The 27,867-nt window shown below is 38.8% G+C and overlaps 2 protein-coding genes across 2 annotated transcripts; one reads left to right on the forward strand and one right to left on the reverse strand.

Moving 5' to 3' along the window:
* The first annotated feature begins 6,663 nt into the window (after positions 1 to 6,663).
* Positions 6,664 to 9,493, forward strand: LOC121959377 (phenylethanolamine N-methyltransferase). Its single transcript, XM_042508658.1, has 3 exons — positions 6,664 to 6,835; positions 7,910 to 8,120; positions 8,672 to 9,493. The coding sequence occupies exons 1-3, from the start codon at positions 6,664 to 6,666 to the stop codon at positions 9,108 to 9,110; spliced, it is 822 nt and encodes a 273-aa protein (XP_042364592.1). The 3' UTR covers positions 9,111 to 9,493.
* A 1,806-nt stretch (positions 9,494 to 11,299) lies between these two features.
* Positions 11,300 to 27,400, reverse strand: LOC121959280 (protein phosphatase 1 regulatory subunit 1B-like). The gene is made up of 5 exons (XM_042508523.1): positions 27,161 to 27,400; positions 17,459 to 17,542; positions 14,477 to 14,552; positions 12,609 to 12,737; positions 11,300 to 12,474 (listed from the first exon to the last, which is right to left on the reverse strand). The coding sequence occupies exons 1-5, from the start codon at positions 27,287 to 27,289 to the stop codon at positions 12,359 to 12,361; spliced, it is 534 nt and encodes a 177-aa protein (XP_042364457.1). The 5' UTR covers positions 27,290 to 27,400; the 3' UTR covers positions 11,300 to 12,358.
* Positions 27,401 to 27,867: the final 467 nt, after the last annotated feature.

Here is a 27,867-nt window from a genome sequence, read left to right on the forward strand (position 1 = left end):
TACCCTGTTTCCTCGTTTGTTTTTGTACTGCACTTTGCACTTACTGACAAATAAATAAATAAATGCAAGCTAATTGCCTGTATGCATTGTGCTCAGTTTCATATATAGGCTAATAAAAACATTTTCTGTAATTGGAAGTTACAGTCAGATAATTATATATCTATCTCGTCATACCCATATCTATAATTATGCCCTATCGATATAGCTAGGCTATCTTTATCTTAAAAGTAGGTTAAATCTTTAAATGTAAGTACATTTGTCTCCCTTTTCTGCATGCTCTTACTTTCTGTTATTCTGTAACCCAATTTTTCTGATTAAAAAACAAAACTCAAGATGTATCATTGAAACCTTCGACTACAATGTGACACAATGGTCTGCAGGTTCGAGCAGCATTTTCCAAAAACCACGTTTGGAAAGTTGTATCTGCCGGTGTGTCCATAAGACGTTGAAAATATTATGTGCAAACTATAATATTCTATAGGCCTAACATCATCATGCTACTTTTTTCAGTTAATCTAAGCCTATTTTTAATAGTAGTCTTGGAAAAACACGGTGGAAGGTGTTTTAGTATAAAACACAATGCTGGCAGTATACAAAAAGTAATGTGGCATGAGAAATGACAGAAGAGTCACACAACTCATCATGTTTAAGCATAAAAATCGTGAATCAGGAAGCCTATTGTTGATCATTGATAGAAATACAAATTCTACTTCACTTTTCACACAGTTAACTCCATATTTTACCGCAATAAACAAGGTCACCACAGTTGAAAACCAAATGTTTTCCATAAAATACCTTACTTTTCATTTCTAATTCCTCCCAGTTTATTAATCTAAAACTCATAGGCTGACAAAGGTGGTTACATGACAACTGCCCCAATTTGTTTCTTTTAACTTGTGTACCTGTCATTTTCACCATGTGGTGGAGAAATCACAGGGCCGCAGTAGAGATGAAAGTTTTCTGTGCCTGCGCTAACCTGCTGTGACAAAATAAAAAGTCACCCAGAGCAGAGTTGAGTGACACTGTCGGACTGCCACTGCCCCAAGGAGCATAGATAACTAAATTGGCTCCTGTAGCTCTGGCTAAATGTGTATTATCTCATTATATCTGTCCTGTTCTTTTCTCCGTTGTCCACTTTTGCCCTTTATCTGTTCCTCTGTGTTTCTCCTCCTCTTCGCTCTTTTATCAGTCCATCTGACTCAGGGGAAAGAACTGACCCGCACCTTGCTCCTGACTCCACTAATCCACTAACTGTGTGTGTGTGTGTGTGTGTGTGTGTGTGTGTGTGTGTGTGTGTGTGTGTGCTTTCGCGCGTGTGTGTGTGTTTGTGTATCTGCACAACCTTTTAACTTATTGCAGGTCCGTTCATTTTGATCCCTTTTGTTTGGCTGAAGTACAGATTTTTCCAACTGAAACAAACTTTTGTAGCTGATAAATTTACTTAACTGCAGATCTGAACAAAATTAAAACAACACTCAATACACTCAACAACAACACAATAAGAGAGTGACATATTATCGGTAAGGAACTTTGCACAGTCACATTCTTACAAAAAGTAACACTAATTACCATATCTTTGTAGCAGATTGCAACACATCGTAATATCACTTTTAAAGCACCTCTGAAAAAAAAAACCTTTTTGGGATGGATTGACATCAATTTTTGTAGCAACATCATGTACCCCTAAACGTGGTGATCCCCTGATTGTACATTCGTCATGGGCAGATTATGAGATAATGGGCCCCTGTGCACAGACGTAAAAAAGGCCCCACCACCTCTTCTTTGTCAGAGCAAGACACACACCTTTTGGTGGTTTTGCTTGTTTTTGTTTTATTTTTTTTTGTGTGTGTGTCTCTATGTAGCTGTGCTTTTTTGCCAGAGAGTGTGAATGTAATATACTGTTGATCTGGGACAGTTTAACAATGTCTTGTTTTGGATAAATCCCACGTGTTGGGCTTGAGGATTCTTTGGAAGACTTTCTACAGTAATTGGGTTGTGTTGGAGTGTGTATGTGTGTTTCATTCATTATGCCTCAACTCATTATCCCCACGGTCCAAGTGGCAGCATGTGGATTGTTTCTAATATCAGCATGTCTCAGCAGCAGAGCCATTCTAAAATAGCTGCAGACACACAACTATATAACCCCCCAAATACTCAGCCCACATATTCAAGCTGACCAGTTATCTACTGAAGAAAAGCAGATCAGAGTCGCACCGTTTGAAGATCAAAATTTATTTGTGGAAAAAGTTTTGACAAACTTCAAACAGAAAAGATTGCAGAAATAAACAGAAAGGTAGCAAAAGAGTTCATAAAGCGTGAGCGTAAAGACATTTTGTCAGAAGACAGGATCGACAGAAAAAGTAAGTTGCATTTCTGTTCTACTATCCAAAAGTGCATTTTTTTATTATTTTATTTTTAAATGTTTTTTTTTACTCTATTCCTTACCGTCACATCAGTTGCCACAGTTTGCACTTAAAATGATCTGAAAGTGAGTATAATGTTACAGTGACTAGATGAGATTGTCAGGAGGATGATTTGTAGTATCTAAACTCGACTATATATAACATGTGTAAATGGGCCAAATTTTATATAATATCTGTCCCTTTAAGGCAGAAAGGAAAATGTTCCTACAGTCTAAAACACAAAAGCATGGGAGAACACAGGAACACAGGAAAATTGTCAAAAAATGAGACCATTATTTCATATTTGCATAGCAAAGTAAATTGCATGGACTCTACTCATAAGTGTGATAACTTAAAAATAATCACCTTTTTTTAGCTACAGCTCCATATTTTTCTGTTCTCAGTGAAGTGTTTGAATAAACCTGTCAGTCATGAAAAGGATGTGGGGCCACAATATTAAATAAAAGTATGTGTCTGGCAAAGATGTGATTAAGTACTTTGCCATGTTCGCAATCTATAGGCAAGACACAGTGTGTGAGTTCCTCTGTGTACATTTAATCCAAAGTTTTCTGATCTCTCTTATCCAGACTGGTTGTTGGTTTGGTTGGTGGAGGCAGCAGCCGGGATGTGCAGTGTGGGTGGTGCAGGTCGAGCTGAGCTGGAGTGCAGTGTCCTGGAGGAGGACTGGCAGACAGGACAGAGCTACACGGCTCACTGGCACTGCCTCACCGTCGTACCACAGCTTCACCAAAGGTTAGTGATAACGTCTTCCACATCAGCAGACTCAAACACTTGAAATTAATGATTTTTTAAAAGTGTATAGGGACCAAGCATGTCAGTGATAAAACTTAAAGGTCCAGTATGTAGTATTTAGGGGGGTAAATTGGCAGAAATTGAATATAATCTAATGAGTATGTTTTTTAATATATATATAATCACCTGAAACTAAGAAATGATGTGTTTTTGTTTCCTTAGAATGAGCTGTTTTTATCTAAGTACAGAACAGGTCTAGGTCCGCAGAGATCGTCATGTTGCACTGCCATGTTTCTGGCCCACACCTGACAAAACAAACACTGACTGTATGTATGGCTATTTGTGTTTTATGCGTTGACCATAGTTACCAGCCCCCGATGAGCAGTGTTTGGAAAACACTGGTTTTTTAAATGTGAAACTGCTTTATTCAGTGTTTTTAGTTAGTTTAGTTTAGACTAAAAGTTTACTAGTTTAAACACCAGGTCAGTTTGTTTTGTAGAGGAAGAGTTTGGATCAGAAAAAAGGTGAGCACACGTCTTACACACCGAACCTTTAACCAACGTGCCTAGAAATACGTTTTTGTGTGTATGTGGCTTCTGATTCTCTTACAGGCTGACACTAACTGAGGCAGAGCGCTCAGAGAAACACTGGGAAGCCAGGAGGCTCCTACAGCGATTTCTCTCAGGGGCCATCAGCAAGAATTGCCCAAATCCCACGACACACTCAACGAGACGACCCCATCAGCCTGTCTCTGACCCCTCTGCTGTGGGGCTGAAGGTGCAGCGAGGCCCTGCCCATATCCAGAAGGAAATATGTCGTCTGACCATGACACCAAAGATGAGCGAGAGGAAGACTGTGGTAAAGACGGCAAAGATGCCAAGGTTCTCAGCCTGAAACATTTGGTTCTCCTAAATATATTTTAACAAATGAAAATTGTTATATTTTATGACTATGTTTCATTTTTTAGCTTACTTAGTTTATGTTTGTGATAAAACTAAATTCTCATTACAATGTAATATGCCTTCTTGGCTAAAAGTATGATGTATAAAAATAACCAATATGTTCTTTCAAAAAAAAATTAAAATAACTTTTTATTTAACATTAACTGTCACAGAGAAATTTAATTATTTGCATGAAAAGATTTGCTCATAAATGGTCATGTTGTTGATCCTTCCAGGCTATAATTTTTTTATAAGTGTAATTTTACTATAACTGTATCAAGATAGATTGTGTATAGAAATCTGCGAGAAGACTGAGATTAGAATAGGATTTTGATGTATTGTGTGTGATTCCTAATTGATCACTTTTCTGTTAATCCGAATATAAATTAATTAATTTGAGTTCTTTGGGAAATGATTATTGTAATCTAAACATATTAAAATGTATGCCCATATGTTTTAATGTAAGCTGTTTTATTTCTTCCTGGAGTTGGATATGCAAATGGGAACATTTTGCAGCTTTTACAATCACACTTCAGTCCAAAAACCATAAACACTGACTATTTGCAGACTCAGAAGTTATGCCAAAGGAATTTAATATGTTTTGGATTCACTTTCTCCTGGAAAAGAAAACTCTTGACCCCTTTTACTCGGTGTGACTCGAATTGTAATTTTCTAATTTTAACTACATCACCTGGCTGAATTCCACATCCAAAATACCTTATCTCTCTTGGACACTGTAATATTTTGGATGTCTGAAGAGGGTCAGTGTATGTTTGCGTGTGTGTGTGTGTGTGTGTGTGTGTGTGTGTGTGTGTGTGTGTGTGTGTGTGTGTGTTTGTGTGTTTGTGTGTTTGGGATTTTAGTTCAGCTGCCAGGGATGAGCGCGGTGTTAAGAGACTCCTGGGGAGAATACGTTTGATTACTACATGGCTATGTTCCACATTGGTTCAGCTGCTGCTTCGGGATACTCTGGGAATAGAAGGAAAATTAATTCAATCAGGGGATGAAGCTCACTGTTTAGTCAGCTGGCCATTGTGGTTAGTGGTTTAAAAATCTACTAAGCTATTTTAATGGAGCCATAAATAATATTTTGCCCCATTCCCTGGCACTATAAGAACCATAATAACATCCATAACATCTACAACAAAGTGAGGAGATGAGTTAGTTTGTTGACTTTCTGGGTCTGCTCAAACTGAAAATACAAGTCACCAAATTCATTTAGTAGAGCAGATATAACACTGCCAAATTTGACATGCAAAATAAATGTAAACCGGCAATATACAAACAGTATAAGTTTTATATATTATTTTCACAAGACTCTATAATTGAAAAAATGTAATCCCAAGAAGGTTATTTAATTGAAGCTATTTAATATTCAATTTTAATCAGGCATCCAGTCCTTAAAATATCAGCAACAATTTGCATGTGTTTGCCAATAGGTTTTACTTTGTCTTGTTTTATGTGTGTGTGTTGTATTGTGGTTGTTTTTTGCTTGTATGTCTGAAGCAAAAAACAATTAAAAAAACGTTTATTACAAAAAGTTTTTGCTATCTTGAGATCAAAAATTAATTATTTTACTATCTTGAGATAACAAAGCTCGTTGAGTCACGGGTTAATGTATGGAGCAGGCACACCCAGACACACCTGCCTGCAATCATGCCCTGATTCACAGCCCACGGCTCACAGCAAACATGAATTCCCTCCACCCCACGCACACACAAACACAAAACCACTCCCACGTGTCAGTGTGAAGGCAAGTCAGTGTAAACTGGATGATACAGGTCTACGTGTTACAAGAGGAAACAACCATTTATTTGCATATTTGATATAAGCTATCTCACTATCTCGAGAAAACAAAGCTCAGTTTCTTCAGATAACAAGACAATTAACTTGTGATCTTGGGATGACAGCATAAAAAAAATTAATTGCAAGCACGGCCTTTCTTGTCTTCTGTACTCTTGGATATCATCCTGCTCCTATTTAGTGGACTTCATATTTTCAAAAGTTACAGCTTCTTTTTATGCCCTACAACAACCTCTGATTTTGAAGTCATTTAATATCGCTCGTCAACATGAGACTTTTCCTTTTCCTTTTCACTATTCACCATTACTTATCTCTCTGCCACTAATCATCGGAGTAAAAATGGTAAAATGGAGATGGAGACAAACCTGTTTGTGTCTACCAAACAGGGTTGCCTGAGACAAAACCGGTCCACTGTTTGTGTGTAAAAGGCCCTTTAGAATGATTGTAGAGATATGGAGGGCTTCTGAGAGGTGGGTGGAAGATCTGAAAGCCATGTGAGGAGTCCATTAGTGGGTCTAGTGTTGGAGGAAACCCCCCTGATCTGATGGTATCAGCGCCTCAGGGCAGGGAACATGAACAGAACAAATGCTATCAGGCTGCAACACGGGCCCCAAAACAGGACTGCTATCTCTGCCCATGAGTAGCCCAAAGCACAGAGACACACAAAATGACACAGACACACCCACATGCACAGGTATATAAGGCGGTAGATGGGCACCTGAAAGCTAACCACAAAACAGAAGTGTTAAGAAGAAAACAGGAGGATGGAAGAAAAGCGAAAAGAGAATGGAGTGGCAGCCATGGCAGCATGCTACCAGGGATTTGATCCTGCAGCGTATCTGCAGTATAACTACACTCCTCCACGGGCTGACTTTGACAGAAAGGACAGCATTGTGCCGTGGAAGCTGGCATGCCTGCACAGAGCTTTCACTGAAGGTAAGGAGACTGGGTGATGGGTCATGTCAGCTTTCCAAAACACATTTGTTCAATTAAAAGCTATAAAAATTAATTAAACATATAGTCTCTTTTCTCACAATGCATACAATAATCTGTCACTGAAAATTCTGAACTTTTTCCTTCTCTCCATAAACCTTAAGTGACTCCAAACACTGTTCACATACAAAGATGTTTGTTTTGTTTTTTTTCTTGACGAATTTCCAAATTAAATTGAAGGGGTAGCTATATAGGATATGAAATAAATGTATGAATTTGCATTTGGTGTTATAGGTATTCAGATATCATTCAATAGTTTGATATGATCTCAGCAAAGCGGTGCAACAAGTTTTAGTCATTCAGTAGTAGTCATAGTGTGCAACAATGTTTTATTCATAGTAAACTGTTAAAGAATTAAGGTAATGAAGGGGCATCAATGAATATTTCTGAGTAGGCTTAAAGGAATACTTCACCCACAAAATAACCATTTGTATATCACTTAGTTGAGCCATGTAACCTTGAATTCAGGAAGGAAAGTCTGTTTTTCTTACATGCCTTCAAGGAAAACAGCAAATATATTGATTTATTGATTGACTCTGGGCCACATTTAACAGCAGAAGTATAGCAAAGTATCCATTTACAAACTTCCACAGAACTCACACAGTATAATCCAAGTCTTATTTTTGCAGGGATATGTTCAGTACTTCCCAACACATGCATTTTTGCAAAAACTTACAATTTAAAACTGAACCGAAAGTTAAATTTACCTGTGCTCTTATCAAAACCTCCAATACTAAGGTTTATTAGGAAAAAAATGCATGTGTTTGGGAAGTACTGAGCATATGGCTGGATAAATGAAACTTGGATTCAATTGCAAAACTGTGTGAGATTTGAGAAAAATCTTTAAGAATTCAACAGCATGACTTACTGATATACAAATGGTCACTTTGTGACTGAAATATTCTTTTAATGTAGTGTCATAAAACCAAGGTATGCTTGGCATTTCCACAGTACAAATGATCGGAACCTCTAAAACATATCTAGATATCTAAATACCATACCGACTTACCTTTCCAGGCGACGTGACTGGTGAGCTGCTGGTGGACATAGGTTCGGGTCCCACTCTGTACCAGGTGCTGAGTGGCTGTGAGGTTTTCAACAAGGTGCTCCTCACAGACTTCCTGGAGGTCAACAGGAAGGTGCTGAGGGGCTGGCTCCAGAACGAAGGAGGCTGCAGTCTGGACTGGACACCGTACCTGCAGCACGTCTGTAAACTGGAGGGACGACGGTACGACCGGATCCCTTTAAACTCTGGCTGGAGACTTGAGATACCTTGAAATATCACTCAGTGATAATCAGAATCTGGAAATGATATATTTCTATAATGTATGGTATGTCCTATGCAAAAAGAAGTTGGGAGACCACCAACTTTGTTAGGAATGGTCCTCTAGGGACCATGAACTTCTGCAAAAAAAAAAAGCAAAAGATTCATGTCACGTCTTGTTCGGGACAAAGCTGGTTGAAAATGCTTCAGAACCAGTGCAGAGTTATGCTGTGATGAGTATGAAACCAGGTTTAAAGGGTTTAAAGGCATTCAAATGCCTCTAACAAACTATTTAAGCCTTTAACACCTGACAAAATTTTCATGTTTTTGAAAGATTTATTAATTTCTTTCAAAAACATGGGGGAAAAGGCAATGTTCAACTTGGCATGAAATGTCTCACAAATGGCAAAAGATGACAAAAAAATAACCAAATCAGTTTGCTCAGGTTTCAAAGGATTGATCTATGATGGCTCTTTCGATCTTATTTCTTGATTCTCTGTTTTTGTCTCCACCAGGCCCTCAGCATGGACAGAGAAAGCTGCCAAGCTCCGTCAGGTCATCACAGACATCCTCCCCATTGATGTGCACCGCCCTCAGCCTCTGGCCCCTGACGCCCTTCCTTCAGCAGGGGCCGACTGTCTCGTGTCCAGCTTCTGTCTTGAGAGTGTCAGCCCTGACCTGGCTGCCTTTACTAGGGCCATGGGCCACATCGGGAGGCTCCTGCGGCCCGGTGGCCACCTCCTGCTCATCGGAGCTCTAGGAGAAAGTTACTATTTCGGGGGGCCTGGGGTAAAGATCCCTGTGGTCCCACTGAATGAGGCCCAGGTCTGTGCTAGTTTGAAGGAGAATGGCTACACCCTGATCAGGCTTGAAGTTTACACCCTGCCTCAGGACATGAGGGTGGGAGTCGATGACGTGTCTGGGGTGTTTTTTGTAAAGGCAAGGAAGGACTAAAAGCTAAGTGGGAGACGTGGGGATGATTAAAATGTATTAAAGTTAAAAGCAAGAAGGTTTATTAAGCCAAGGTAAATGCATAGTTTAGCACAGAATGCAGCACACAAACACGTGATAAAATATTTCACTTCATTTAATTTTATTTTAGTGGTCCAGTAAATGTTTTTTCTTTTCTGAGGGTGAATTAGAAGCAAACACACCCCTTTGTTGAGCTCTCAGTGTTAGAAATGTAATTACACATTGCCTCCTGCAGTTCAAACAGGGCAACTACAGCATCACGTATGTAATGGTTCAATTTTTTTGTTGTAGGCATAGGCCTATCAAAGCATTACAACATAGCGTTTAAACAGTATATTTTGATATGCTTCGTTTTAGTTTTTAATTAAGTGGTTCATGAGCTTCCTTTCATGTTTTGTAATTTGAAATAATGTGAATAAAGGCCTCAAAAAATATATAAAAACAGACTGCTGATATTCAAATAGATGGGGGGCAGAGATGGGTGGTAGCAGTTTAAATTTGATAATAGTTATGTGTGAAAAACCACCAATCATTGCAGTACCATGGGTAAAACTTAAAGGAATACTTCACCCCTGCAAATGTCCATTTGTATACCAATTACTCACCCAGTGATATGTTGAATTCTTACCGTTTCTCTAGCATGTCTCCGGTGAACGAAGCATTTTAGATATAAATCTTAAAATATGATTGTGTAAATAGAAGTACTGAACACTGGATGTCAGTTGCCATATTGAGTTGCTCCTTGGTATCAACCATGGAAACCAAAACAGTTTATATTGTAGGCAGCTACAGACTGGGTAAAAAGAAACATAATCAAAACTAATTCTTCTGTGTTTTCTGATTTGCCTAATCTTAAAATATATTAAATGTGTTAAATTAAACTGCCTTACTTTGTTGGTGACCTTCTGACGTATTTCAGAATACCTCCGTAGCTGCGGTAAAGAACACAGATAGTCTGCAAACATCCGAGTCTTTTCACAAGACAGGAACAAAGATCATAAAAGTGCAAAAATGTGTTCAGGGACTTCATTTAATAAACTCACACTCTGCTTTTATATGTATCCAAATACACTCTGTCACATGTTCAAAATACGTCTCACCTCCATATAACTGAAATGCCAAATGAAGCCTTTTTTCTTTCTTTTCTTAGAAAAGAAATTCGATTGGCGTATTGTACAGTCCAACAGATTAAAATATTAACAGACATACAATGACACAAACACCAACAGCCCGTTAAATCATTTGATTTGAAACCAACACAGAACATCATTTATATACATGGTCAACAACAAACCTTTACACTAATTACATATTTATTTAAAATAAGTCTTCTCCCTTCTGGTATATATATATATATATATATATATATATATATATATATATATATATATATATATATATATATATATATATATATTTAAAATAAGTCTTCTCCCTTCTGGTCCCACCTATCATCTGTGCCATCCCAACAGATCATGCTTGCTAATCGCTGTGTTACAAAAAGCCAGTTCATAATATCAAACAGGAAAAACTGTGCCCGCATTATTGTGATTAGTTGGATTAGTCTGATATGATTTAATCTGGTCTGCTGTGGCTGTGATTGCGCTAAAATCGTCTGTAATCCATCCTCTGATTTTCTTGACCTTGCACGCAAACTTCTACAAGGTTGAGGAAAGCAAACTGGAAGTGTAGTTTTGTAACTTCAAAAGCTGCCATACAGTTGCTTGGTCAAAGTCGAATAGGAATTGGCTTTACAATATTATGGTGTACTGTATACTCATTATACTGTAGTATATCTTAGAATATAGTATTTATCAGAGGTGTTGCTTTGCAAGTTACAAGTAAATCTTCAAGACAGGTAAATCCTGGATAGAATCCCGAGTCTCAAGCTTTGGGTTTCGAGTGCTGAACAAGTCATTATGCACTCTTCACCAAATGAAATGTCATTTTAACATCAGAGTAATAGCATATTTACAATGAATCCTTTTTAAAACTAGTTTGTGAGAAGTTGTTTCGTCTCAATCTGTAATTTTCAACCTTCACATTTTGCATACTGCAAATCAGTTTTTTATAACCACAAAGTGGTTTTTTTTAAAAATTTTTTTTACATGAACGGAATTATCTTTGGTATCATTTTTCCAAATGGCATCCAGTAACGTAATATTAGCTTTTCATGATTCTCTCCTGCAACTTAATTTGATGTTGTAGAATCGGCTCAAACAAAGCAAATCTGCAAAGTGTTGACTTGCTGGTAATTGCGCTAGTGTTTGTTGATTCAGGGAATTAAGGTAAATTGATTCGTGGCACATATTTCAAATAACATACTTTTAATCTTTGGGCTCTGGGGGAAGGCCTCAAATTCTCGAATCAAAAGGCTCAATTCCACGTGAAGTCACAGGTTTTTGGTGTTGAAGTCCAAGTCCAGTTGCAAACCTTTTTTTATTTTATCAAGATTCTAAAGTCTTGTCTTGTGTCTTGTGACTCGAGTCAGGCTCAAGTCCAAGTCATGTGACTTGGCTTCACTTCTGGTATCTATAGTGTCATATCTGCGGGTCATATAATCACCCCAGGACAAAAAAAACTCATCAGGGCTGTCAAACATTTTTGCACAACAAATAAAATAGAATCTAACATGTTTGTAAAATACGTATAAGATCATTTGTACAGTATGTATCTTATATGTTGGCTTATCTTATCTTGAGGTGTGTGCATCATGTGCTCTTTTTAAGTTTTGAAGATGTGTGGCTTAGCACCAGTATCACTATGTGACATGTCCTGTACATTATGTATATGAAGGTGATTCAAAAACTGATTCTTCACACGTGGATATAGCTTTCTGGAAAGAAGCAAGTCTCTATTAAATCCTGAACCTACAAAAAAAAATGAAGAAAATGCATTTGCTTGTTTGAGAAAATGCCACAGCTCTGTGCATTTCTCATATTTCTTGTGCAGTGTCCTTGGCTGACTGGAATTTAGCCCTGACTTCCTCAGCTGACCGCGCTGTGATTTCCGTCACAAGTCTCGGGTTGAACATATACCAGCTCATTAATATTCTGACCTTTCTCTCTCTTTTCCACATTCAATTCTTTTGTCGCATGCATGCACACACTCACAGACCCAAATAACACACACTCATACGTGCACCCATGCACACACACGAAACCCATTTGTGTGCTATGCAAGTCTGTTCCACACTGACACTCTGTCTCCATCGGAGCCCTGTTCTTTTGTCATTCTCCTTTTCCTTCCTGTCTTTCTTTGGCCTCGTCTTCGTCTCTGTTGTGAACTGTCAAACTGTCCGGCGGTGCACACTGATCCCTGTAAGGTTTGCTTTCTTCCCTGAGATCTGACAAGAAAGGAATTTCAAGAGTGTAAGCAATATATAATAGACTGTATAATAGTACATGTATATGTGTGGCCAAAATGCCAGTATAAGATAGGTAAACGGCATAATGTGAGAGATCGTACTGTCTGACCCACCTGTAGCTGAGGCTGTCTGCTGGCTCTCCTTCTCTGATTTCTCCTCTTCCTCCTCAGAAGAAGGATCCTCTTTGTCCACAGAAGACATGTCTAGGGAGGCCAGGTGGGCCTGGGCCATCCTCTGGACAGCTGAAATACAGAAGTGGTTTTAGAATAATGGAGCGCTATGCTGATTTTACACATAAAGATTTGTTTACTCCTTAAATGGACAGATGATGTTGAATGGATGGATGGATGTTTACACATGAGACCTCTCATCATGTCCATTGTGAATCAAAAAGTCACCATTGTGTTATTTTAACTTAGGCACGCAAGTTAACTTGAAAAACATTTTTGACTGACGTCATATGTGTAACATATTTAGCTTACTACCAAACATAAATTATGTCTACAAGTTAAGTGATTAACATGTGTATTTTAACCAAAGCCATAATGTTTTCCTAAACCTAATCAAAATGTGACTCAACTTTAACATGTTTAAATCTGCTTTTAATGGACATAGATATTGTTTTGGCAGTCACTGGCAAATTAACTATTCTGTAGTTTAGGTATGAGGACATGTAATAAGAATAAGAAATGTTATGCTCTTTAAAAATAGGGCAATGTCATCTTCATATAGAATGACGTTTATCAGTCCCATTAGCCACATTTCTACTGCATGGTAAGACTCGGCCTGACTCAATTCAACTCACTTTTGGACAGTACTCTGTAAAAGTAGATAGGATTATCAGATGATCGCCATAATGATATAGTAACATCGTCTTCAACACTACACTCACTAAATCCTTTTCTTTGCAACAAAAGAGCGGACCTCCTGCAATTTGTCAATTTTAAGGGGTACTGTATGGCGTAATTTGCAGGCTGCTATTCAAAAAATGCCAGTCTGTGCAGAATGTACAGTGTCACTCTGACCAAGCAGTGGTCTGCAGTGTTTTAACAGCTTGGCATGATTGGAAGCTCAAGGTTAAACCAAAAAAGTACCAGGTACTATCCAACCTTTACTATTGGAAAACCAAAAAACAGTGAGTCAAGTTGAGTAGAGCCGTGCTGTACAATGCAGTGGAAATACTGCATCATTAACAGAGTTATACTCTTTTGATAATATTTTCTCCCAAATCAAAGCTTGGTAAAACCTCCAACAGGCCATTATGCTTTGTTGAAAGCATCACTTATGGATGTGGTTGTGCATGCTTTGTTGCCCCTAAAACTACACCCAACAGTAATGCCATTGGGTTGTGGAGTATGCTTGTGCGTAACTGCTGCGAGGTCATAAGTTAAAGCTGATAACATGTGGGTGATAATATCTAGTATTCACACTTCTGAAATGAAGAGACCATGTTAAAAAATGTACAGGCATGTTGTTAAAATGCAATTTAACAAACCAATACATTTTCAGTCAAACAATGAGGAGACTTCAAGCAGCAACAGTGTTGACTGTAAGGGTCAAATCCACATAAACAGAAGATAAATCATGATATGCACATATTTAATATCAAATACTAATGTTTTTGTGTGTGTTTATATTTGTGTGACTCTGGTTGTATTTCTGTGTGTGTATGTGTGAGACCATGTTGCAGCTGTGTGCCCATCCTATAATCCAGGATGATCCAGAGCAGACTCACAGCTGTCTCTGCTCCTAATCTCATATAACACACACATTTACACACACATGTACACACAGCCACACACACACAAACACCTCTCCCTGTGTTTTTTGGATACACACGTATTCCAAACAAATATAGACCACATGGCAGTCACCACAACAGTATTGGGTCTCCCAAATTCTTTTATTTTGTGTCATTTGTTACATAAATTGAAACATATATTTGAAACACATGCAAATATAATAAAAACTGTGTATTTACCTTTAAGTGAGGGTGGCTGGTAGGTTGTCGTGTGAACCAGTTTGGCTTTCAAGGCTCCATTTTCCCCCAGAACCCACTGCAGAAGTAGAGCATCCAAATCATGGTTTACAGATTAACGGATACATGTACAGCAAATGTTTTAGCCTTGTATCAGTGAAAAATAACCTTCACTGCCTCATAGTGTGGCAGCCTCAGATAAATTGAAGAATATAGTAACTGCTATTATTTTTGAATTGTTAGCATAAAGTAGAAAGGCAGCACGGATAAGACAGTCCTTTAAAATGGAAAAAAGTCTATTAAAATAGATACAAGAAAAGCTAAACAATTACGTTTAACTTACAGCTGTATTCAACACATAGCAAAGTATTTAATGCCGGTTGGATGTACTGCCAAATTAATGGAACCATTGGAGATGGCTTAGGTAGTGAAATGAACATTTAGCTCACATGCAACAGCTCTATTGGACATTCCTACATCTGTGGCATTGTGTTGTGTTATAAAACTGCACATTTTAAAGTGGCCTCATATTGCTACCATCCAAAGGCACACCTGTGTAGTAATGCTGCTGTTTAATCAGCAACTTGATATGCCACACCTGTCAGGTGGATGGATTATCTTAGAAAAGGAGAAGTGCACACTAACACCGATTTTGACAAATTTATAACCAAAATTTTACAGGAATATATCTACCGAGTGCATAAAAAGTACAAGATATTTAACTTGAACCTGTGAAAAATGAAAGCAACAACAAAAGTGTTGTGTTAAAAAGTTTCGTCATTATAATAAAAGATTAAAAACTTGGTTTTGGAGTCTTGTGAAGAGTCAAAGAAAAGAGTAAAAAGTGAAAAATCAGTTTACAATATTTATTCTATTTCACTTGTACTCTTAACCAAACCAGCAATGTATTGCACCGTATACATTATTTGCATTCTTTTATTTTCTTTCCTTACATTTTTGCAGTTTAAAGGAAAACTTCATCTGATATTTACAGCCATTCATGGTATTAAGATACTGTCACAACAGCTGCCTTATTGTTTACATTTAGTTTACTCTGCCCCTCTGTTCCTGTGTCCAGCTACTTCTCACTTCCACCAGGCCAAGGCATTTAGACCTTTTTCTCAGAAAACATTTTAACTTGTCACAAGAGGCAAAAGCACAGGTGAAAAGAAAAATAAAATCATTTGGCTGCTTTGATTTCAGCTTCCTTGTATCATGCATGCTTGCTCTCTGTCATTCTAACTGCAACACTGAAATAAAACAGAGCCATCGTTAGTGTTGTTAGTAACACCTGTGCTTATCCTGCTATGACAAGTCACAACGTCTGCTGTGAGGAAGGCTGATTCTCAGTTTGTCCAACAGATGTCCTCAGGCTCTCCCACCAGTCCTGTTTACCTGACTCCCACATCCACCTGCTCACCTGTTCGTACCACTAAATCATCCCCATCTGCCGACACACCTGCCTCTCATTATCTCATCAGTCCTTTCCCTTTGCCAGTTTGTCATGTCGTCAGTAGGCGCTTTCGGACTAAACTGCCCCCTTTTTTTCTGTTTGCAACCACACCACCAATAGGAGCACTGAAGGACATAAACAGGCCCACGCGCCCTAAGCTTTGATGAGTCAAAATCATATTGTAAATTCCCAATCACAAATATGTTCAGTAAAATCTGAATTGCACTCTAGGTCCAGTTGTGTGTTTTCCTTATTTTTTTGTTATGAACTGCTTGTGTTTTGCGGTGTCTGTTGTTGACACGTTTCTCAGGTTTTTATAAATGGTGGTTGCTGGTGCTGCCCTGGCTTATGTGTTTGTCCAATAAACGCACACTTTTAATGCTAAAAATTACTTTTGTATCACTCAAAACAATTTTCTAACGGTGCCTGCTCACTATACGCAACTAATTCACCAGAATTCACTTCCGCCCTGCCCCAGTGGTCACTTGTATCCATCTACAATCCCCCGCCCCCCTTCTCTAACAAAGAAATTTGCACTTAGTATTTCCTGGATTTATACAGAGCTGTTGGAAAAGTCACTGGAGCTGCAGTTTAAGTGGCTGTGCTGATGTGGGCTACATTTGAATTTTGAAATTGTCCCTCCCTCTCCTCGTGGCGCCAGCTTGGTCTGCTTCGCAGGTATCCCAGCATGCTTTGAATCAGATGCTTCCAGTACAAAATGAATGGGAGTGGATTTATGTTTGCATGTAGTTGCGTATAGTTGGCATGCACTGTAGGAACTACAATTGTTACTAGTCTTGTGGCGTGGACACAATAAGAGACAAGATTCTTAGACGTATGAAAAAATTCATCCAGTCCGAAAATGCCTAGTGTTGCTTATAGTCTTTAGATCACGCCATCTGTACCTGTATCTGCTTGTTTGTTACTTTTTCCTGTCTTTAGCCTGCTCCCTGACCTGCTCAGCGGTCATGTCTTCTTGGATTTGTTTGACTGTTCAGGCTGTCATCCACCTTTTCACCTCATACCACCTGCTTGCTTTGTCTGTGTGTTTGTCTGCAGTTGGGTACTCAGTCTATTTTTCTTGTGTACACACACACACACACACACACACACACAAAAGATACAGAATTGGCTCGGAGGTGAATTTTCTTTTGGTGTGCACCCACTCTCTCTCATCCCACCTAATGCACTCCTGCCTTCAATGCAAATATGCAACCTTTCCCAGAAAGCCTTTCTACAACCCCCACAGAACAAACAAGGGGGAGCTGCATTCACTTTGTTTTATTTAGAGCTTGAAAGTGAGAATTTAACAATCAAGAATACATGAAACTCCCTTGACTCTTAACACACTCACTTTTCATTGTGTTCTGGTGTATTGAAACAACTGACGGTGAAAGAATCTGTATCTCTTCCTCCTCTAAAGTCACTGAAGTTTGATGCAAAATAGTGAGAGACTCCAGCTTTTGCTCTTTGACCAACTTTGGTTTTTGGAGTATTTTTAAGTCCCAAAATGTACTCTCCATATGATCTACCTGATGAGGGCCGAGTTCTTCATCTGGTGATGGTGGGTCTGTCAATCTGAAGAGTGTGGCTGGTGTCGGCCTCCGACGTCGGATCTTAGCAAAGAGAGAAAATGAAAGTCTATTAAATCACGCTGTGTGTGAATTTGTATTTATTGCAATGTGTGGGTGTGTGTGTGCTATGAGGATTTTTTTCCCCTGTAACAACTATGCAATGAGAAAATACATATCATTGCGTAATAATGTCTAAAAAATTGTTTTGCAGATTGTTCCTGAATGAGGATTACATCTTGTCATAGATAGCGGCTGCCTGGATCACTTAAATTTGCTTCACTGCATGTTCCCATCACTCGGTCCTAATCATTTTGGCTTTTGAATGTTCCTGTCCAATGTATTATTTTACCATTGAATTCTTTTTAAACCATCTTAAACAATCTTGCGTCATACTGCCGAAATAATTGCTCCTTTGCCTTCACTGATATGTCCCGAGTGGTTTGTTGCTTAGGTTCTGTGCCTTTCAACATCATTGTGAAGCAATTTTTTTCCTCTCCAAATACTTTGCAATCTTTCAGTTACTTATTCAGTAAAATTAACATAAAGTGGTAAGGTAAGTGTTTTCATGATACCTGAATTAGTCATTTCAAAACAATACCTTGAAAAATATTGACACTTGAAACAATTTTCGATACAGTGGGGAAAATTATATTTGAAGGCATGTAAGTTAAAGTTTTTATCACAAGACGAATATAACAAGGCTATAAAATGGCAACAACATCTTTTCTTTTCTTGGTTTAGTAGCAGAAAGAAGCAGGATGACTGCAGTAAACATTAAAAATAAGAAAGTGTGAGAAGAATAGCTAGTGTGGATAATGCAGAAAATGAGTACTGAAACCATTTCAAATGTTTAGAATTGATTTGTATATGTATCTGCAGCTGTTTTTGCAGCTGTTGTAATTCATATACATGTTAGATACAACCTGATCCCAAACTGTGTGCTCATCTGCATTCCCCGTCTCCATGTACTCTAGCAGAGTGAGTCATAAACCAACAGTTATGCAACTGAAATTAAATGTAACTTTAAAATCTCATCAGTTTCAGTCTGGTGTGAAAATACGGTTATACAACAAAACTTTACAAAAATACGGAATATGAAATTAAATGACTCAAAATGCAGTCGTTCAATCAGAATCTTTCTCAAATGCACCTTAACGCATTTCGGTGTACTTTGAGTATGTCAACTTAAACTTCATTCCAGAGTACTTCTTATAGGTGAATATTTTCTGGTTTGTTATGACTCTGTGACAGTAAACTGTGGGCAAAACAAGACATTTGAGGATGTCATCTTGGGCTTTGAGAATCACTGATCGACATCTTTCACCATTTTATAAACCAACAACTAATTGATTAATCAAGAAAATAATTGACAGATTAAATTGACAGTGAAAACAATGGTAAATGGCAGCCCTACTCATTGATTAAATTACAAAAAAGTATATAAAGTAATTAAAATCCTTATGTGTATGTGTATGTAAGTGCATAAATAATATAATACAGAAGATATTCTGCATACAAGTCATTTCCCCCCATCTTAAGTCCAAGATACACCAACCTTTGATTATTTATAGTAACATACAGGAACAACAAAACAACACCTCCCTCTGGCTAACAATAACTAAGTGTTATGAAATATACAATAGATTCATCCCTCGTTCTATTTTGTAACGTGTTATGGTAATATGATTGTTGTGAAATACAAGTGGCTGCCAAACCAATCACAGCTGAGAGTGTAGGCATGAAATGTGTGGGCGGCTTTCACTCTGGAGTAACTTACTTACTGCTTCACTCTGGGTGCTGGATTCATACATATTCATCATTCAGACACTAGGATTAAATATCCTGCCCATTGTGGGGGAACACATTTAAATATGAATTACAAAGCATCCAATTAGAGGTTTGAAATGTGCCAACATGAAAATTTTATATGCTAACAAACATCAGTTTGCACACACATAACCAAAAAACACACAGAGAAAAGAGGTGTGTGCAGTCCAAGGACCAAACCACAGGTTAAGCACCTGTTTGAGAGCCGTTTTCACACACTGTGACCTTTTCTGAGTGTTTTGTTAACATGGCTACCAGAAGGTCAAGCACCTACAGGGACCAGAGTATTTTCATCAGGTTGTTGTCGTGTTTGAAATGCCTGTTGATACCTGCGGTGGCTCAGTGAAGCTGCACCATACGACTGAATTGATTTATATAACATTTCTCAGCCCATGCAGCTGAAAGTTCATCACATCACATTTTTAGGTATCTGGGTTTCTCCATGACTACTCAAATAGCAGACTTTGTTTAAAAAAACACATTTGAAAAGCTTATCAGCAACGTCTCTTTCCATAAACTGTTGTTTTTGTTTATTTTCCCTTTGTATTGTATTGTTGTATTTCCCTTTGCATCATTCTGTGTCCCCTCTCTAAATTTGGAGGGTGAACGCAACGCAGGCAGAGCTCCTCACACCACCCTATGGACAGTTTGGTGTGTTTGAAAACCAATTGAAAAACCACTGAAACTCACAAAAAAGGTAATATTCTGAGCCTTTTCATACTCTACCTCATATCTCTAAAACACTGAACTCTTAAAAGACTTGAAGCTTTATATTTGTTGCACAAAGAGAGTAAGAGTACATTCACTCAAACATTTCTCAAGGTTTCACATGCCTTCATCGTGTTGTTACAGCCTGCAAAACAAAGAATATCTGGCAACTAAAACTTTGATGTTAGGCATATCAAGTACTTCATTTTGGTGCAACCAGTCACACAACACCATGACGTGGCCAGTGAGAGTGAGAACAGCTGGACAAAACACTACACCAACTGTGCACGTCTGATGTGTTTATGCATTTTTCTGCCCTCATTTCCTGCAGTTTTTAAGAACAAAATAAAAAATGCAGCGACTACAGCCTCACTGCCACAGAGAGGGCAGTGCTCGCATGAAAATCATTAATCCTCCACCTTAGTTTTGGTAGGTAGGATGACCTTCATGGTTACCTAACATTCAATACATTAATCTGGATGTTTATAATGCACAGTGACAGCACCAGGTGCCCTAAAGAACCCTTTATAGAGAAATAACCTATCCACTTAACAATTAGGACCATGCAGTGAACGCATAAATCCCTTGCTGTGTTCAGACAATGCTTTCAATTTATTCAGTGAATAATCCTGTGTAGGGCTTGATTTGATGTTCAAGAAAAGATAAATGAAACCCACCAGTGCCGTTTGACCTTTTGTTTCGCAGCGGGGAATTTCTAAAAATAGACGAGAGTTGATTAAAAAGCATCACATCTGATTTTTGAACCCTCATCCGCCAAGCAGCTTCACTAGAAATACAATCTTGTTGAATTGCCTCAAGTCATGGCAGAGAGGCGCACATATACAGACAAAGTGGAAACTTCCCATCACAAGCCACCACATTCAACTGGAGTTATTGTGTGTTCCTCAATGGAAGGCTAATGTGTTTTTTCCTGCAAGCCAGACTTTCTCAGCTGGTCTGTTTCCTTGCAGGAATAATGTGTTTACAGGAGCAGAATGGAGCAGGCTACGCTGTTTGTTGAATAAGATCCTACTGGAGTTTAGCGCTCTTGGCTGTGCTGCAGTGAAAATGTGTTCTTGGCATTAGCTGTCCTTGCCCTTGATTCAGGCCTCAGTCATCCACAGCTAATCTCTTTGGTTTTAATCAGTCGTCTCCTTGGCTGGTGGTTTTTCTCTCTTCCCTTTTCTTACATGCCTTCTGTCAGTTATCTTTTTTCCGCTCCCTGTTGTCTTTCTCAGCACTTTGTTTTATTCATACCTTCCTACTCCTTATCTCTCTACCTGTCTCTGTTCCCATGCTGCCGCATGCCATTCCAATGCTAATTTTATGGCTGTGTTCTGGAAATGTTGCACACAAGAACTTGGCTGACCCTCACATGTTCCCCATCTGCTGGCTGGTCCCATTGAAACTCACACTGGTTTCAGTCACTGTCAATGGGAATCTGCAGCAGGGTCAGCTTTTAACAAGTGCAACAAAAGAATGAGATATCCTTGACCAAACCTCGCAGGGCTCAATGACAAGGCTATCGATGCGACAATGACCTTTTCGGCACTTAAGGCCCAGACACACCAAACAGACATAAAAAAAAATGTGGCGACCAGGCCGGCTGTTGTGTCACCTCATGTCGCCTTTGTCTCGGCCAAAAAGTTCTTCTTGAAAACACACACACTACAGCCAATGGCCAACTGTGCCTGTGTGAGAGGAAACAACTCTTCATACCAGCAGGGGGCTGTAGTCTGTATTCGTCATTCAGAAAGAAACCGGAAGACCAACAGATTCAAGACGTTAGTTAGCCAGTTAGCACATGGACATAACCCGGTAATGGAAGAACAAATTATATATATAGTGGGTAGTAAAAATAACACAAACAATTATGAACTCTTCTCCCATGTAACAAAATTGTTACCATGTCAGGCCATTATGACTTCCGCTGTTTGTTTGCCTCTCTCACTTCACTTCCAATCAGATTGATTTCATAAACCGATGGGCTCCTCCTCCAATGCTGATCATACATGCTGAATCAGCCAAAAAAACATCTGACAAGGGCTAACTTGCGCCTATACTGTGGAACACATTGCAAAAATTAGGGCAACAGGCGCTCACTAATAGCCTAAAACTGACCAACAGCTGATCCATCAGCTCAGTCTATTATGGCCATTACAGTACCAGTGTGTAGGATTTCGTGGCAATGAGTGGTAGGTTTGAACACTGCAACCAACTAAATACTGCTCTACCCAACGCTCCCTTTCAAAGCATGTAGAGTAAAGGTCTTCACAATTCCAAAATGCCGAAATCAAATTGGACTTCACAATTTTGAAAAATACAGATGCCAAACCACCTTTTGCCCAAGATATAACCAAGTCACGTCAGAGAGAAGAGACACCCAAATCCCATCCCAGGTATATTATTAAGGACCCAAGAAAACAGTAGTTAACATTGCTACTAACAATGCTGTTCTTCTGCTAAAAACCTTTATCATGTCATGTCATGATACAACATACTGCTCTTACCCATCTTACTGTATATTATGTTTAATATTGTTTCAGATGACTATTTTTATCTATTTTATTCTTGTGTTACTTATTTTGTTGTTGTTGTTGTTGTTGTTGTTGTTGTTGTTGTTGTTATGCGAGTACTGTAAAGCCTTTACTTCCTTGGCTCGGGGATCAATAAAGTAGTTTACCGTATCCTCACCTACAACTTCTTGGTGCTTCATCTCAACTTGTTTTTCACCTACTGCTAATCGCAGATCTTCTCAGATCCACTCGGGTATTACACATAATAATAAAGAGACGGTGGACCCTTAGTAATGGAATGGGACCCAACACAAACCCAACTGACCATAATAAAATGTGGAGCTTAACCCATATGGGGTTGAGACACAGGACCTTAGGTTCAGGAAGATGATGGTCCAGATGTAGATATAAATGGCTCAGTCTAACATAACCAAAACACAATTCATACTTTCAGGTGATTATACACTAAAGAAAACACAATTGTGAATATGATTTGGAGAGCAGTCAAGCAGGAGTAAATTATTCATTAATCAAATCCTGAGAATCCTGACAATACAGGACAGGAAGCAAATGAAAAGTATATTTGTGGAAGTTAAATCTACAGTGTTTTTTGGGGCAAAAAAAGTAAACAAGAAATGCTCCTGGTCAGCTACTTCTTAAATCATTTGAGTAAGAACCTGTTCCCAGAAGCAACCACAACATGCTGGGGTCAGTTATCAAGGACAGTCGTGGTTCGCAGCATTCAGACATGTCTCAAGTACAGTTGAGTCTCATCCCACATGACATGATGACCATTGGGCAGTTTTTTTTTATCACCAGAGTGTCCAGCTGCACTGCAATGGTATTTGGGAAATAAGTAAGAGAAATAATAAAGGGAGGGCTCTAATGCAGGAGGCCAAAATAATTCATTATAAAACTTATTTTGCAGCTGAATGGATGTTAATCGCCTCAGCTGGACTGCTGGTTCGTTAGGCATTGAAGAAATTCCTCAAATCGACAGCTGATTTTTCTCCACTGGGACTTTCAGCAACAGGTGATCCCATAAGGAGAGTAAGGGTTGCTTTGGTGGCTATAAGAAGACGTATCCTAAGACTTATTATGACGTAAGAACGTTTTGCGTGCTCTACCGGGTAATACTGCTGCTTTTATTCCCATTAGATCCATGGCAGAAGATTTGCAGTAATCTTTCCAGAGATGGCAAATTGCCAGAGCGTCTTATGGGAAAAACTGACCCAGCTCACACGAAGCTGTCCAATGGTTGAAATGTAGGTAGACAGGGTATCGTTTTATAAGACTATAGAAGTAATGACCAACATGAAATTCAAGTCTTTTCCAGATAGTTTGTTTCAGAACAATACAAATTACCATAAGAAAGTAATCAAGTTAATATATCAGTACACATTTGTTTAACCCAAATAGTTCAGAAATGACACATGGGGTTTCTCAAAAAAGCAAATGAAGGAATGAAGAGGGTAAAGAAAGTAGTCCAAAGCCTGAGAGACTGCAAGTTGAGTTGTAAACAGCAGATGTGTGAGGAATATTTGAGTGCCTACCAGCTATCATTGATTTATTCATTTAATTTTACATTCTAGCCTGAAATTAGCTCTCCAAGCAGATGCCCCATGAAATCTCAAAATCTTCTAGTGGGAGGAAATGAGGATATTGCACCTGGTTTTCTATGAGATTTCCCTCCAGGGAGCAGTCAGTCATTAAGGCATGAACCTCTTCTGTCTTAGAGGAGCTCTATGCAATATTCAGAACGTATCTGTGATTTAGAGGTTGTCTACACATGGCTTTAAACATGGAGGTGGCTGAGCCAGTCGCTAACAGCTAATGGCACAAACAGTTCTAACAACAGCAACAGTTCTGCCAGAGCTAACAGTGACCCTTTTTACACAGAGCCAGCGCTAAAAGCTACTACAAAGTCCCCTCTTTATGCTCTCTTTGCATTTTTACAAACAACTAAACAATGGCTGCATCATTTTGCGCCAATTTATTATAAACAGCATGCCAGCATCGCAGAATCAAAAGAGGCATAACAGCCGTAAAATATAACACAACAGCGTCAATCTCCTGTGTAATGTAAAACACACTTCTTCTTCTTTGAGTTAACCAGTGAGTGCTACTAGCTGCTTTTTAAAGCTGGTGGGGTTACACTTAACTTGTCGTCCAAATGTCACAACCATCCTGCTCATGGTCACATTCTGCCAGCATTCCTTTTTATACAAACACTGTTTCAGCACTGTTACTACTTCTCATGGTGGCTTAAAGGTCCCTCGTTCCATAATCGTACCTTATACACAGAATAGCAAGGCAGCATATAGGTGTGAAAGTAGGTGCTACTAGGATTGGGTACCAACTACTACTGGGTAGTACCTAGTTGGCTCAGTTGTTAGCAATGTTGCCCGACAGCAAGAAGGTCCCGAGCCAAGTCCCGGCGGTCCCATGTCCTTTCTGTGTGGAGTCAGTACTTCAATATATACCTACATAGCAAATAGGGGTTTTTGGGTATATTCATGTTGCGAATGTTGTGTAGAACTCCTTTAGGTCCAGTGTGTAGGATTTAGGGGGATAAATTAAATTAAGGAATTAAATATAATATAGTAAGTTTGTTTTCTTTAATGTATAATCACCTGAAAATAAGAACCATTGTGTTTTCCTTACCTTTGAATAAGCCGTTTATATATAAATAGGGAGTAGGTCCTCATTTATCAAGATCGCCATGTTCACCACCATTTATCAACAGTAGCTTAGAGCGGACAAACCACACACAGGCTCCAGAGAGGGCCATTCATGATTTAACGTTGGCCAATGAAAACACTGATTTGTAATGTAAAACTGATTTATTCTGGGTTTTTACTGTTTTGAATCTGGTCCATTTGTCTTGGAGAGGAAGAGACCTCTGCACATAATCGGGCTCCTGGTAAAAACCTCCTGAACAATGGACACTGAAGGAATTCTTACCAGGAGAAGTTTCAGCTGGTAGCAATCTTAAATCTTTACCTCTAGCGGCTATTAAAGCTACGGCTACTTAAATCTTACCAACTGGACCTGTAAAAGCAGAAGAAATAAAGCATTATTTGGCTGTCATTTGCTGAGAGAACTGCATCCTTGCTGACCTTTATGGGCTGTCATTGCCAGATGAAATGCTGGTCTGCATCCATACTGCAAAGGCCGACATTATTCCTGTTCACACTGCACTATTTCACCAATATGCCTTCTGTCTGACCATGTCAGCATGTTTCACTCGCAACTGCTTTATTTATTTTTACATAATGCATTCACCACCTCCTTCTAACATATGACTAACAATCTGACCTTCTATATTTTGTTTCACAGATTTGGTAGAGGCATTATTACTCAGGGACATAATCTGGTGCTTTATCCCTCACTTCCTCCTCCTCTTCCTCCTCCCTCGCTTCTTTTGAAGGACAGAGATGCCTCATCACTTTTAAGGGCTCCAAAAACTGTGGCTGCACAGCTCAGCTTAATCCCAGTGCTGCCCATACCCTGCTGCCCACAGAGTAATACCCAACATCAAAATACAGAGTTCTGCAAAGTCGTGCTAGACTGGTTATGTAACTGTCTGTCAGTGCCAAGGCCTGATGCTTCAGATGCTGCAGAAGAGGGCGACACTCGCTTTTGTAGTACTTAAAAGTCAGAATGAAAGTTGGACGAGAGCATGTTTGAGAATACTTTTAACACTTTTGTCAGGTCACTTCAACCTCACAGTTGAAAAACCACTAAAAGTGGTGTTTATATGATTAGATATTATTTGGCTGCTCTAGTTTGACTACTTTAACTACCTTTTTTTTAAAATTTTACTCTATTTTATTTCTTTATTGGTTTTAACTTAAGTGTGATTTTGCTTTTACTGGTTTGTTGGTTTTATTCTATTTTAAGTGATTTTATTAATTTCAATTAATATGTATTACCCTCCTCTAGTGGTCTCATTTTACTATATATCTGATTCTTTTTAAACGTTTTAAAATTCATCTTTGTATCCCTTGTTTGTTTATTCTTCATGGTTTATTTTATCCTATTCTATGTCTTTATTTGGTTTTAACTTAGGTCTGTATTTACTTAGTTTATTGGTTTTATTCTATTTTTAGTTCTTAAATTCTTTTTAATTCATATGTTTTATCCACTTTCAGTGGTCTGATTTTAGTATTTCTTTGATGTAACTTTAACTTTTTTATCTAATGTTATCAGTTATGACTAACATGTCTTTGTGTCTCTTATTGGTTTATTATTCATGTTAATTGATTGAGTTTTTTTCTTTTTATTTTAATAGATTTGAATGGCTTTTATGGTCAGTTGACGGCTTTGTTCTGCACTTAGAACTTGTACCTCTCACTTTGTGCTTCCACCTGGAAAGACAGGTGCTATATAAATAAAGTATTATTAATAAAGTATTAAAGTAAAGTAGTAAAGTTTTGGTTGCTTGCACAAAAATGATAAAGCAATGAAACGATGTTTGGTAGGTAAATAGGCCAAATCTGACTCCACTGTTCCACACACCACCAGCACAACCAACATCATCATCCATGTAGGCGCGCGCGCGCACACACACACACAAACACACACACAAACACACACTCGCTCTCACCATCTCCACCTGTCGCGGGTCCAGTTGGGTTGGCACGGAGGAAGGCACCGAGAACTGGATCTTCCTCCTCGCATCCTTGTCCGCCTCTCGCTCCATCACCTCCGCGTCTGCGGGTAGCAGCGGGTCCATGGCATCCAGCCCGTCAGATGTCCAACAAAGAGAGCTCGACTGAACTGTCTGTCTGAGCTGCACGACTCCCCTAATGTTAAAACTGTCCCTCCAGTCCTCTGACTTCTTTGAGTTGCTTCTGACAGCGTTGCCTGCTCCCTCCTCTCTCGCGCGCCTCTGTCTGGCTCCCTCTCTCTCTCTCACACACACACACACACTGTCGTTTATGTCTCGCGCTCCCACCGTGTCTGTGCGAACCTGTGTCGTGTGCTGAGGAGGGCGCGTGCAGCGGAGCGTGCTGCCGGAACGTTGTGATGCTTTTAGTTGCAGTCGGAAAAAAAACTTGCAGCAATTCAAAAGTGGCCCAGAAACGACTTTCCCCTGAGATGGTCTGAAAATAAGACGTTTCTAAAAACTGCCAAGATGCAGGCAATGTCAAGATAAAAAACCTCTTCTTTGAATCGTGAAGAATTTGACAATTTATGGTAAGGTGAATATTTTAAAAAGTATAACAATGTCAATATGTCTGCCATGTTAAATTATTAGATTAAATGATACTTAAAATACGTTTGATTAAAAACACCTACTTCATTTAGTTC

The sequence above is a fragment of the Plectropomus leopardus genome, chromosome 19 (assembly GCF_008729295.1).
Source record: "Plectropomus leopardus isolate mb chromosome 19, YSFRI_Pleo_2.0, whole genome shotgun sequence".
Lineage (NCBI taxonomy): Eukaryota > Metazoa > Chordata > Actinopteri > Perciformes > Serranidae > Plectropomus > Plectropomus leopardus.

Coding starts and splice junctions, on each gene's coding strand:
- LOC121959280 (XM_042508523.1), bottom strand. CDS start 27,289: ATGGACCCGCTGCTACCCGCAGACGCGGAGGTGATGGAGCGAGAGGCG. Junction 17,543..27,160: donor ACCCGCGACAGGTGGAGATG/GTGAGAGCGAGT, acceptor CTCTTTGCTAAG/ATCCGACGTCGGAGGCCGAC. Junction 14,553..17,458: donor AAGAACTCGGCCCTCATCAG/GTAGATCATATG, acceptor CTACTTCTGCAG/TGGGTTCTGGGGGAAAATGG.
- LOC121959377 (XM_042508658.1), top strand. CDS start 6,664: ATGGAAGAAAAGCGAAAAGAGAATGGAGTGGCAGCCATGGCAGCATGC. Junction 6,836..7,909: donor GCACAGAGCTTTCACTGAAG/GTAAGGAGACTG, acceptor TTACCTTTCCAG/GCGACGTGACTGGTGAGCTG. Junction 8,121..8,671: donor TGTAAACTGGAGGGACGACG/GTACGACCGGAT, acceptor TGTCTCCACCAG/GCCCTCAGCATGGACAGAGA.